Source organism: Accipiter gentilis, chromosome 19, assembly GCF_929443795.1.
Source record: "Accipiter gentilis chromosome 19, bAccGen1.1, whole genome shotgun sequence".
Classification (NCBI taxonomy): Eukaryota; Metazoa; Chordata; class Aves; order Accipitriformes; family Accipitridae; genus Astur; species Astur gentilis.
The window spans coordinates 331,082-344,022 of record NC_064898.1 but is presented as its reverse complement, the minus strand read 5'-3'; the positions used below and the strand labels follow the sequence as shown (position 1 = coordinate 344,022).

At 39.3% G+C, this 12,941-nt stretch overlaps 1 protein-coding gene across 1 annotated transcript in view; it reads left to right on the top strand.

The window, feature by feature from the left end:
- FREM2 (FRAS1 related extracellular matrix 2) overlaps nucleotides 1–12,941 on the top strand; it is a 134,899-nt gene that overhangs the window by 97,491 nt on the left and 24,467 nt on the right. Inside the window, exons 9-16 of the mRNA XM_049823564.1 lie at nucleotides 22–219; nucleotides 1,888–2,052; nucleotides 2,130–2,312; nucleotides 6,324–6,454; nucleotides 7,356–7,514; nucleotides 8,381–8,684; nucleotides 11,364–11,495; nucleotides 12,097–12,428. Of these exons, the coding sequence (XP_049679521.1) occupies nucleotides 22–219; nucleotides 1,888–2,052; nucleotides 2,130–2,312; nucleotides 6,324–6,454; nucleotides 7,356–7,514; nucleotides 8,381–8,684; nucleotides 11,364–11,495; nucleotides 12,097–12,428 (1,604 nt within the window). The remainder of the gene's footprint in view (nucleotides 1–21; nucleotides 220–1,887; nucleotides 2,053–2,129; nucleotides 2,313–6,323; nucleotides 6,455–7,355; nucleotides 7,515–8,380; nucleotides 8,685–11,363; nucleotides 11,496–12,096; nucleotides 12,429–12,941) is intronic.

Below are 12,941 nucleotides of genomic sequence, written 5' to 3'. Positions count from 1 at the left end.
TTTTTATGTTTTTCTGCCCAGTGCCTAAGATGCAGTTTAAAGAATCTGTATATGTAGTCAATGAGAATGATGGACAGATTTCTGCCATGATATACCGGAGTGGGGATATCCGATACACATCCACTGTGAGATGCTATACAAGACAAGGTTCAGCTCAGGTAATGATGGACTTTGAAGAACGTCCTAATACTGACAGTTCCATCATCACATTCCTTCCTGGTAAGCTCTTCATCTTATTTTAGAAGCCTTCAGTCTACCATGTTTTGTTCTGCTTTGTTTTGCTTTGCTTTGTTTGTTTGTTTTGTTTTAATTGTGTCTTCCCATAAAGTAGTGCCAAAAAGACCGCTCTGGAAAACAATGGGCAGAGTGCATAGAAATGATGTTGTCTCCTTTTGCTTCACTTCTGACCTAGAGGGGTAATCAATAGGAACCAAAGGTTTAGCCTGAGTGCCAGGATCTTTTTGATAGCAAAAGCAGGTTCAGTGTAACACAGTAACAGAAGCACAGACCAGCTGTCAGAAGGGAAACTTCAGAAGCTCTGCTCTTTGTTAAGCAGATTTCTGGTAAATAGATTTGACTTGCACTGAAATGAGTAATAGATCTTTCAATAGGGATATAGTTCTCTAATTTCTATTTGAATTTTTTTTCCCCACTGAGGCTTTCCTAAAACAGTTCAGCAATATCAGGTACTTAATATCTCACATCAGAGGTGAAATACAAATAAGTCAGATGTTACTACCTTGAAAGAATATTGCCTGATTCCTTCTATTTGGGCAGAAGACAGTTTAGTCTTTTAAGTCTACATGCACATAATATTTTTTACAAGCACTAAACAAGTTCTGTCATCAGCCTGAAATCCTCGGTATGCCCTTATCACAGAAATGATGACCTTCATATTTCTATAGACATATATCATAGTTCTCTTGTAAAGTGAGTTGTTCAGTTTATCTTTATTTAGAGCTGGCCTCAGCTTTTAGTGCTATCATGTACTCTATACCTTTGCCATTGCTTCTGTGCAACCAGGAAAGAGAGTCCAACTTGTTAGGATTAATGGATCTGGGCTCTTTAGGATGTGACTTTCCTCTTTTTTTTGAGTCTTGCTCTACTATTCCTCTGTGATGACAAGTAGCAAAGAGACCTGCTAGGATCATATCTTGTTTCCATAAGCTTCTTAGGCATGTTTAATATGCAGCAGTTTCAGAACAGGTTTCACATTTCCTGTGTAACAATGAGCAGGATGAATATTTTTAATTTTTTTTTCTCCTCCTAATGGATAATTTATTTTCTATAGGGGGAAAAAACAACCTCAGAAAATGAACACAGTCAGCATTCTGGTCTGGTTCTTCATCCTGAAGAGCTTTGATCATATTTGCATGTATAATGATGAAAAAGTACTGTAAATTGACCTCTTCTCTCTCATATATAAGTGAAGGTCCACACAGTTGGAGAGTGTTGAGTCAAAAGAGAGTTGAAATAAAAAAACTCCAGGACAAAATTACCATTAGCATTGGTGAAGGTTTCTATTACTCTGCTTCCTTGTGCAAGTATTTATTTTTTAAATGCACACTATGGAGAGGTCACTGAGAAGGACTATTTTTTCCTAAGATAAAACAAAAGGAGCAATACGTATGAAGTGGATATACCAAATAGAAACTTCTCTTAGAGAAGTCCCAAAATGAGGGACTCCACTTTAATGAGTTTCCATAGAAAGGTAATGATTGCTAATTCTGCTCTCACTATCATCATTACTCATTAACTTATATGGTGTCAAGGTGGATACCTTGGCCAGCAGAAGCAGCCTGTGGTTCCTTGAGCTTGGAGGGAAGTGCTTTAATAGAGCAAAGAACACCTAAGTTCTGCATGATATTACCTTCAGAATGATTGCAGGTGAAACTGAGAAGCCTTGCACACTGGTGCTTGTGGATGATACTTTCCATGAAGAAGAGGAAGAACTACGTCTGGTTCTTGGCACTCCAAGAAGTGATTCTTCCTTTGGTGCCTCTATTGGCGAACAAAATGAGACGCTGATAAAGATTCAGGATGATGCAGACAGTAAGAAATTATTTTGGTTCTACTGGCTTTTGGAAGCCCATTTGTGTGCTTTAAAAACATTTTTCTTCTAATTACAGAGGCTATTATTAAGTTTGGTGAGACCAAATTTAGTGTGAGTGAACCAAAGGACACAAGGCAAGTAGCAGTTGTAAAAATCCCAGTGCTTCGTCTGGGAGACACTTCCAAGGTTTCTATTGTGAGAGTTCATACAAAGGATGGATCTGCTACTTCTGGAGAAGACTATCACCCTATATCAGAAGGTAGGATAATTCAGATGATTATCACATCCTACTGTAACATGTTTGAAAAATGAAATAACTATGAATAGAATACTTTGCAACCACATCCATTAATATGTTTTGCTATTCAAATTCAGTATGGACATGATCCCATGTGGTATGCAATAGCCAAATTGCTCTTGGAATACTAGATATCAGTGAAGGTATTTATAAAAGAATTGTGACTCCTTTGAAAACATCTGTAGCTCAAGTAACTAGAAGAAATGTGTGAGTGCCACCTTAATAAGATTTGCAAAGTCTAATAGAACATTACTCTGCAGAAGCAGCTACTTTTGGATACAACTGTGTAGTTGTTTCTCAAGCAATTCATTAAGCTGATGGCTTTTGCTCTATGTAGGAATTAATGTCCATTTCTGTTTATTTTTCAACTTTCATAATAATTAGGCTGTCTTTCTGTATCTCTATAATTCACTGCCTGCTGCTCCTCATTAGTAATGAATGAGAGAAGTTGTGCAACAAAATGAGAAATTTCTTAGCTGATGAATGTCTTTCCATTAATAGCCCACCCACATGGTTCAGAAAATGACTAATAGAGTTTGTAGCACTATGAATTTTTTTTCTTCTAAAGTTTATGATAATACATTATACTAATCTGTGTTTTAAGATAAATCATTCATTGCTGGAGTGTTTTCACAGCTTTGGATAAACTATTTTGGTGTCCAGTCCAGCTGAAAGATAGGACTTATTTTTGAACATTCCCCAACAACATTAGGCTATCTCCAAATTCCACAGAAGAGAAATTTCCCACTAGTGGTATTTGAAGAGAAAAATTGTTAGCAATAAGAAAATTATCAACACAGAGCTTGCTAATTCCAGTCACTTTTCCTCTTGCATTTTAGAGTTTTGGTCCTTCCTCTTGAAAACCACAGGAATTTTTAGTGTCAGCTAATACTTATCCTATACATATTACCTATACGCATTGCCTTGCTTACCCTCACCCTGCTGTGCACTGGCAGCACATGGGAGAAAAGTTTTCAAGGGAAACATGCTACTGCAGAACAAGACCATTCTCTTACTTTGAGAAAGGTCTGTGATCTGCAGGATTTCCCCAATGGTTTCAGAACATCTGTGGGTTTAGGGAGCCTGCATATTCAGCCATGAGTGCAAACCCCACATTCTTAACTGTGTAATATGAGGGAAGCGTGACAAACTGAAATTCAGTAAAATTCTTAGCTCTCACACAGCATGTTTATTACCACAAAGAGTATTTTCATGGCTTAGTAACACTTAAGGCCAGAAGGATCATTAGATCACTTAATCAGACTCACTGTGGATTGCAAGATTGCCCCAGTTTCCCCCACTTACTTCTGTACTGAGCCAAGAAACTTTCGGTTAGAGAAAGTATATCCTTCAGAAAGGGTATCCAGTCTTGGTTTGAAGGCACTGGAGAGGACAAGTGTTTCTTAGCGTTTTGCTTCACTGATCAGTCCCTACCACTTATCTATGCCTTATTTCCCATATATAGTTCAGCTGTCATTCACTGCTGCTTATTGTGCCTGTCCCTTTAGCACCTGGTATTTTTTGTTTCTGACGGTATTTCAATATAGTAATCAGAACATTGCTTTCTGCAAGTCTTTTTTTTTTTCTTCTGGTTCTCAGTTTCTGTTGGTCAGTTCTGTGCCATCTTCAGTTAATTTGACATTGTGCTGGTCTTGGCTGGGATAGAGTTAATTTTGTTCATAGTAGCTAGTAGGGGGCTGTGTTTTGGTTTTGTGCTGAAAACAGTGTTGATAACTCAGGGATGTTTTTGTTACTGCTGAGCAGTGCTTACACAGAGCCAAGGCCTTTTCTGCTTCTCCCCCCACCCCACCAGTGAGCAGGCTGGGGGGGCACAAGGAGTTGGGGGGGGACAAAGCCAGGACAGCTAACCCCAAATGACCCAAGGGATATTCCAGACAATATGACATCATGCTCAGCATATAAAGCTGGGGGAAGAAGAAGGAAGGGGGGGCGTTCAGAGTTATGGCGTTTGTCTTCCCAAGTAACTGTTACGCGTGATGGAGCCCTGCTTTCCTGGACATGGCTGAACACCCGCCTGCCCATGGGAAGCAGTGAATGAATTCCCTGTTTTGCTTTGCTTGCATGCATGGCTTTTGCTTTACCTATTAAACTGTCTTTATCTCAACCCATGAGTGTTCTCACTTTTATTTTTCTGATTCTCTCCCACATCCCAACATGGGGAGACTGAGCGAGCGGCTGTGTGGTGCTTAGTTGCTGGCTGGGGTTAAACTATGACAGACGTCCTTTAAAAAATAAAGGCAGTGGAAATGCAGCTACTATTTCGGTATCACTCTCACCCATTCCATACAGAAATGTTAAATAGTTTCTGTACTTCTTCTTCCTTTAGTAGTTAATACATCCAGGAATCACAGCACTCTTCTAACTCTGTCAGTGTGGTGGGTTGACCCTGGCTGGACACCAGGTGCCCACCACCAAGCTGCTCTATCACTCTCCCCCTCAGCTGGTCAGGGGAGAGAAAATAAAAGGCTCGTGGGTCGAGATAAGGACAAGGTGATCACTCAGCATTTACTGTCACGGACAAAACAGACTTGACTTGGGGAAATTAATTTAATTTTTTACCAATCAAATCAGCATAGGGTAATGAGATATAAAACCAGATCTTAAAACACCTTCCCCCCCACCCCTCCCTTCTTCCCAGGCTCAATTTCACTCCCAAATTCTCTACCTTCTCCCCCTGAGCGGTACAAGGGGACAGGGAAAGGGGGTTGCAGTCAGTTCATCACACGTTGTCTCTGCCACTCCTTCCTCCTCACACTCTTCCCCTGCTCCAGCATGGGGTCCCAGCCACAAGAAACAGTCCTCCACAAAGTTTTCCAACATGGGTCCTTCCCATGGGCCTCAGTTCTTCATTAAATGCTCCAGTGTGAGTCCTTTCCATGGGCTGCAGTCCTTCAGGCACAGACTGCTCCAGTGTGGGTCCCCCGTGGGGTCACTAGTCCCACCAGCAAACTTTTTCCAGCATGGGCTTCTCTCTCCATGGGTCCACAGGTCCTGCCAGGACCCTGCTCCAGCACAGGCTTCCAACAGGGTCACAGCCTCCTTCGGGCATCCACCTGCTCTGGAGTGGGGTCCTCCTTGGGCTGCAGGGGGACAGCCTGCCTCACCATGGTCTTCACCATGGGCTGCAGGGAAATCTCTGCTCCAGCACCTGGAGCACCTCCTCCCCCTACTTCTTCACTGACCTGGACGTTTGCAGGGTTGTTTCTCTCACATATTCTTACTCCTCTCTTCTGGTTGCTGTTGTGCAGCAGTTTTTTTCCCATTCTAAATATTTTATCCCAGAGGCACTACCACCGTTGCTGATGGACTCAGCTTTGGCCAGCGGTGGGTCCATCTTGGAGCCAGCTGGCATTGGCTCTATCCAATATGGGGGAAGCTTCTGGTGTCTTCTCACACAATCCACCCCTGTAGCCCCCCCCCCCCCCGATACCAAAACCTTGCCATGCAAACCCAATACAGTCAGCTAAGACTGAACTTTTTATACTCCATGACTTTTGAATTTTTTTCAGAGGCAATGGTTTTCAAAATACAGTACTCTCCTTTGTGCCTTATTTTTGGTGTATATCATTGTATTAAAATGCATTTTGTTTGAGTAAAACCTGACAATGCATTTTATTTAGAATTCTTCAGTCTTTTGGTCATTCACATATGTTACCAACATTTATGTAATAATTACTCCCAGATCATTTTCAAAATATTAAGTTCTACTAGACTAAATATTGGTCTTTGCAAATTTGTTTTGATTATGATAATGCCTCATTTTCAGTGATTTCTACGTGTGTCCGCTGCTATTCATTATTATGATTTTTAGCATCAAATAGGTTAAACTAAATATATGAACATCAGTAATTTGAAAAGTGAGTATTAACTGCCATCTCTCATGGCTGGGCCTAGAATTACAGCTTGTTATGAACAACAGATTTATTTTTAAATGTCTCATTGTGTTTTTAGAAATTGAGTTTAAGGAGGGTGAAACACAGCACTTTGTGGAGATTGAAGTTCTCTTTGATGGAGTAAGGGAGATGAGAGAATCCTTCACAGTTCATCTGAAGCCTGATGAGAACATGGTCGCAGAAATACAGGTAACAAACTCATGCAAAGTCCTCAACAACAAAATCTGGTAAACAGACCTTCTTGCTTTCTGGCTCATAGCTTTACTCTTCTTTTGAGGCTTATACATTGCCATCCTGGCTTGTATCTTGAAAGACAGAGAGGATCATCCCAGCTCACACAGTAGCACCTACCCAAAACAGTTTGTTACCAAGGCGATAACGTTCATGGGGTCATAGAAACAATGAGAGACTGAAGTCTTCACGATTTCATTCCAGACACAGTCTCCTCATAGAATCAGCCCTAAAAACTGATGTCCTCTTGGAAACACTCTCTGGCAATACAGTATAACCTCTATGCTGTAAAAAGAGCAATCAGGTGAAATATGACTTCTGCTGTCAAAACCAGGTTAATATTATTCTTATTGTGTGAAATGAAATAGCCACACATTCTTGTTATTTAGAATTATATCATACATACTTTCAATTTAAACAGTATATTCCTCTGATTCTGCATAAAATGTTCTTCAAACTCTTTGGCCGCTTCATCAGTATCACACCAGATACAGTCTGACTCCAGGTAGCCAGACAGCAGAGACACAGCCTTTGCTGATAACAAACACCGTATTTCCACCAGGCATTAAAGTGCACATCAGGGTTCTACCAGAATACTGAAGTGATCCAAGAAAGCTGGGACACAAGGTTAAAAGGTCTGGTATCTTCAGTGTTCTGAAAAGAAAAAATTCATTTTAGCTCTTGCTTTTGTAGTCAGCAATATACTTTCCTGTGTCTCAGCCCTTTCTCAATAGCTCATCTGGTTGAGGTTTTAGAACTTATTTTGGGACAATGTTTCATATTCTGATCAAGGTCTGGCTTGAATCCCCTTGTTTATTTAAATGTTCACAGAGAACTGTTTCTGCCTTTTCATTATCAGACAGCCAAGGCCATTGTTTACATTGAAGAAATGAACAGCATGGCAGACGTCACCTTTCCCTCTGTCCCTCAAGTTGCATCCCTTTTGATGTATGATGATACTGCTAGAGCCAAAGACAGAACCAGTCCCATAGCTGGCTATCCTGTCATCTGTATCACAGTGAGTATCTCTGTGGAAAGGTGGAACAAAATCAGTGCATTTTGTTTGGATAAATTATCAAAATATGGATTTTGTTCAGTGGATTTTAGGCACTCAGTATCAATCCATATTGTTGTGAGTCACACATGAGTTTAAGCTAGAACTGTCCTAAGAGCTAATCTAATCTGTCTGGGTAACGAATCAATTTTCAGGAGGACAAAAAGCATAGAAAGATGTTTTACATGTTCATCACTAAGAACAGTTTGATACTCACACTATGTCTACAACTGCTTGACCTTACTATTTCCTGCATTATCTTGCCTTAATTTACAGAGTTAAAATCCCTGAAGATAACAGATGACCCATTGTTTTTAATGAGTGTCACAGACTGAAAAATGAGTACTGTTTGTTGAAGTACTACAGGCTTCTTTCATTGTAATTTTGCAACTGAAAGGTTTGCATGAAAATTCCTATGCAGTGAGGAAGGTTTTGGTCCATCTGCATCTTCAGTTTGTTTCTCACACCATTCCTTATTCACAGGAATGGATCATATGTTGAAATGCAAAGTTTATTTGCAGAATTAGATCAAAGGGTGAAATTCACGGTAAAGTAGCATGTGGGAGTGTAGTTTGTGCCTTCATAACTCTGTTAGCTTTTCACCATAAATCATAATTTAAAATAATATTTTTATTTCCATAAGCATAATTAGACCTGCCTTTTAATCTACTATAGCAGTGCCGAAAGCGCCACTGTCAAAATAAGGTGATTTCTTAAGAGATTTACTGGGGTTGTCAGTTCCATGTTGTTGAGTTTTGTGACTCTTGATAAATTAAAATTCCTTTGCCATGAAGCAAATAAATTGTTAACACATCTCCTTTGTTCTGCAGGCTTGTAATCCTAAATATGAAGACTTTGACAAGACTGGTTCTATATGTGCCAGTGAGAACATCAATAATACTCTGACACAATACCGGTGGCTTGTAAGTGCACCCACTGGTCCTGATGGTGTGACTAGCCCCATGAAGGAGGTTGACTTTGATACTTTCTTCACTTCCTCCAAGATGATTACGCTCGACTCCATTTACTTTCAAGCCGGTTCTCGTGTCCAGTGTGCAGCTCGTGCTGTGAATTCAGATGGGAATGAGGGTCTTGAGCTCATGAGCCCTATTGTAACTATAAGCACATCAGAAGGTAAGACATCTGCACCTATTGCAGACCTCTTTTGGATCCCAAATTCCATCCTAACAAAATCTGATTACATGATCAAGTGTTTTAACATTACACTCTCGGCTTTTCTTCTGTTGTTTGTAGAGGTGGTGCAAAAACACTCTTCTTAACACAGCAGACAATTGTATAATGAAAATGGTTTTCATCTTTGATAGTTCTCCACATCTTTAAAGAGTTATCCACATAGCAAACTTGCATGGTCAGGAGAACAGTATACCATGTGCATTGGAACTAGTGAAACCTGGCTTCTGTTGGCTTTTGAATTCAACTGTAGTAATGTTGCAGTAAAATCTCAGCTCCTATTAGACATTGGAAAACCCACATGGGAGTGCTATTATGAATGCCTAGCCAGAAGAAAAGCTTCATTTGGCATTCAGGCCTCACTGGACACCTAAGAATCAGTATCTTCCTTGACTAAGGACTAAAGCAACTGGTGTCCAATAACAGGGCATAGACAAAATTTTTTCATGGTTGAGGTATTCAGAATATTCATCCTTCTTCTTTCTCTGATACTCTTTTTGTCTCACTCTGATCCTTTGATACCTAATCAATACTGAACTGATGCTGCATTCTGTCAGCCAGCAGAGTTACTGTAGTCTACCTCCTTTGCCCAGCCAACTCTTTTCATTAAACTTGTACTGGATATCGTTATGAAGCAGAGGTGAAGAACTGACATGCACACAAGTACAGTGTGATAGCATATGCTATTTTGTTGTAGAAATCACAGATGCAGATACTTTTGTTTATTGTATAATATGGAGAATGAGTAATTATCAGCAATCAAGGTAAATTACAAAATATTGTATTTTATTACCCTTCTGCAGCCATTTTGCATTCTTTGTGTCATCTCTGCTGCTTTTGTAGCTACACTAACTCTTCTGGGTTTTGTGAGATCTTATGGTAGGTAATAAATTACATGATTGTTCATTTGCAATATCATTTTCATTTCCGTGGCCTTTCCAACTAAATATTTTGGTTACAAGATTTTATTTTCTACTAAGTTATGGCTTTAAGGAGCTTAATGAATGGAATTTCTATTTACGCCTATTCTTTATTCCACATTTTGTGTGTAGGCTCAAGTCACCTTTGCACTATCAGAAACCCTACACCCGAAAGAGGACTCTGTCTAAGGGTATTGTCTACAAGGTGCAGTGTAGTGCTTGTTAGAGGCAGACAACCTTGTGCTGGGTGAGCTAGTTTCGTTATGTGGAACAGGCTGGCTATGTTAGTGTTGTAATGCATTATTTGGATTACACTTGACAAATTAGCAGGGCTAATTAGCTCAGGCTCAGGACTGAATTGTCATGCATATATTACTTCCGGTACCTGAGCTAACTTGTGATGTGGAAGTCAACAATACTGAAGATTGTGTATGACATAAAGGGAATTGTTAGATGCTATGTTGAAAGAAGTGCAGTGATGAAAGCAACCTGCCAAAATCCTGAACATTTTCAGCTTTGAGGATGCTTGACCTTGAGTGCATCGACCAAATTGTCAAAAGTCAGATTGTGCAAAAAAAATTGTGTTTAGCCTCTTTAGCACATCTTGCATTTGAGAAAACAAACAAACAAACAAATCCCAAACCCCAAAAAGCTATCATGTGCAGAAGAGAAATTTTGTTTCCTCATGCCAGAAGTTTCCAACTTGGAGCCATTGAGGCAGATGAGGTCCACCAGAACCAATAAACTCTCCAAGAGGAGAGCGCTGTCTCCTCTTTTCTTATAATCCCTCAGAAATGGGCAAAGAGCAGAACATGGGCAAAGGGAACTGTTTTAATTTTCCAATTCTGCTGGTTTCTTTCTTTGGCCATCACATGACAATGCGCTATGATTCTTGTGGCCAGAATGTAGACACTTTTGCATTGAACTATGCAACTAGAAGTTGCATGTATCTCAGATCACGTGGTTACAAACCTAATCTTCTGGTCCTACAAATCAGGACTAATACTGGAACAGGTTGAACTAATCCTGGAAAGGATTGCGAAAAAGTTAGAGATTTTCCTTTCTTGGACAAACTCAAAATTCAACTGAACAAAGCCCTAAGCAACTTTATCTAACTTCGAAGCTGGCTTTACTTTGAGCACAGTGTTTCCAAAGATCCTTTGACACAATTATTCTAACTATATTTTGGTCAAATACATTTGGTCAAGTACATTTGGTGCAACAGAAGGCTCATAGAGTCCTATGAAGGCGTATATATGTCTACACCCCAATCCAGTGCCAAAAACAACTGAACACTGATCAGGTATTTTCCATAAAGTTATGTATGTGCTTAAGAGAGTGGGAGGAATTAAAGCATATGCCTCTGAGGACATCTGTAAAAAAGTATGGCACTTGACACTGACTTTGCAAGTATGGTTGACACATGCCACTGAAAATGTACAGGTGCAGTATCATCACCTGGTTTTGAAAATGCAGTCCAGTTCATCAAGTAATGATTTCTGTTTGAATCCTCTTTTGCATACATTCCTGTTCAAACTTCTGGTCAATGCTGCTCAAAGCGTTTATCTGTCATTCAAGAAAATTCTCCTTGTTTTGGAAACTCATACAGTGGAAAAAAAGTGCATCTAAAAATAGTGCAAGGGAAAGTATAGGTTATTTCCTCTGGACATAAAGTAAAGTTGCCTTCTCTTTTTTCCATTAGGTCTTTGTCAACCTCGTATGTCAGGAGTAGTTGGAGCAGAACCATTCTCTGCTAAATTGCGCTATACTGGGCCAGAAGATCCTGATTATGCCAACCTCATCAAACTGACAGTCACAATGCCACATATTGATGGTATGATAAAATGAGCTGTGAAGTTGAGAGAACTCATACAACAAGCTGTTATTTCAGCTATTTTATTGGTCATGGTATTTTAAATAGCCAAAATAATAACATAATCTTTTAACATGTGGGACCAGAGAAAAATGTGATGAATGTACAAGTGCAGTTTGCAACAAGGTGCATAGGATACTGTATTGATACATAGTCTTTGATGTGAAGATTAAGTGTTTTCAGATTATTTGCATAGTTTACATAAGTTGGGCTAGACCTACACTTTGTAAAACTCCTTTGAAGAGCATATACCAAAGAATCTATTTATTAAAAATATAAAGCCATTTAATTACTATGTGCTTCTGAAAAAAAATTACAAAAAATCCTGATTGAAAAATATGTTGGAGATTTAGAAATATTTTATTTGGCTTTTCATAGTATAAAGACATAATTATTGTGGATAACATTCTCATACACACTTAGTATATCAACTTTCTTTGAATTCTAAAGTACATTAATTGCTCTAAGTACAAAATACAGAAGCACTGCATAACATGCTTAGGGTTTCTCAAACTTTGGCTAAATTAAGCAGCTCTGACCACTGAAATTTAATGTTTTTTAGGCATGCTGCCTGTTATTTCTACAAGAGAGCTCTCCAACTTTGAGCTGACACTTAGCCCTGATGGAACTAGAGTTGGAAACCATAAATGCTCCAACCTGCTGGATTACACAGAAGTGAAGACCCACCATGGTTTCTTAACTGATGCTACCAAAAATCCAGATGTGATTGGAGAGACCATTCCCTATCAATACAGCCCAGTAATTAGAGGCTTCAATACCTTACGCTTCTACCGCAATCTGAACCTGGAAGCCTGTTTATGGGAGTTTGTTAGCCATTATGACATGTCCGAGCTCCTCACAGATTGTGGAGGCACCATTGGGACAGATGGACAGGTACGAAACTGTAACTTGATTTTGTACTGTGTTCTTAAAATTAAAGATTTCCCTTGTAATACATCTATGCTAGTAGAAATAAGTGGGTTTAGAATTAATTTAGTTTAAAAGGGTTCTTATTTTTGTGAACAACAAATAGACTTCCCCTAAGGCCAGCTTATTTGTTAAAGCTATCAATCTCCATTAAATGCTAATAAGCTATATGTTGTCCAATTGAAATTAAGGGAATAGTTTAGTTTGAATGCAATTTGCTATGATTTTCTCCCAATATAGTTTTGAAGCATTTTAGGACAAGCCAGTCCTACTTTTACTGTATGGTGAGCCACCTTAGTCTTTTCTTAGAATGAAAGCCTTCTAAAGGATTGCTTTTAACACACTGATAGTACTGGGCTACTTAGTATTTGTTGTGGTGTATCTTAAAAAAGAGTTTAAAAAAATTTTGAAGAGCCTTCTCGCTGATAACAATGGACTGCCATGTCCTACCAGCTGCTGGGCTCTGCTGATCTCTAGCTC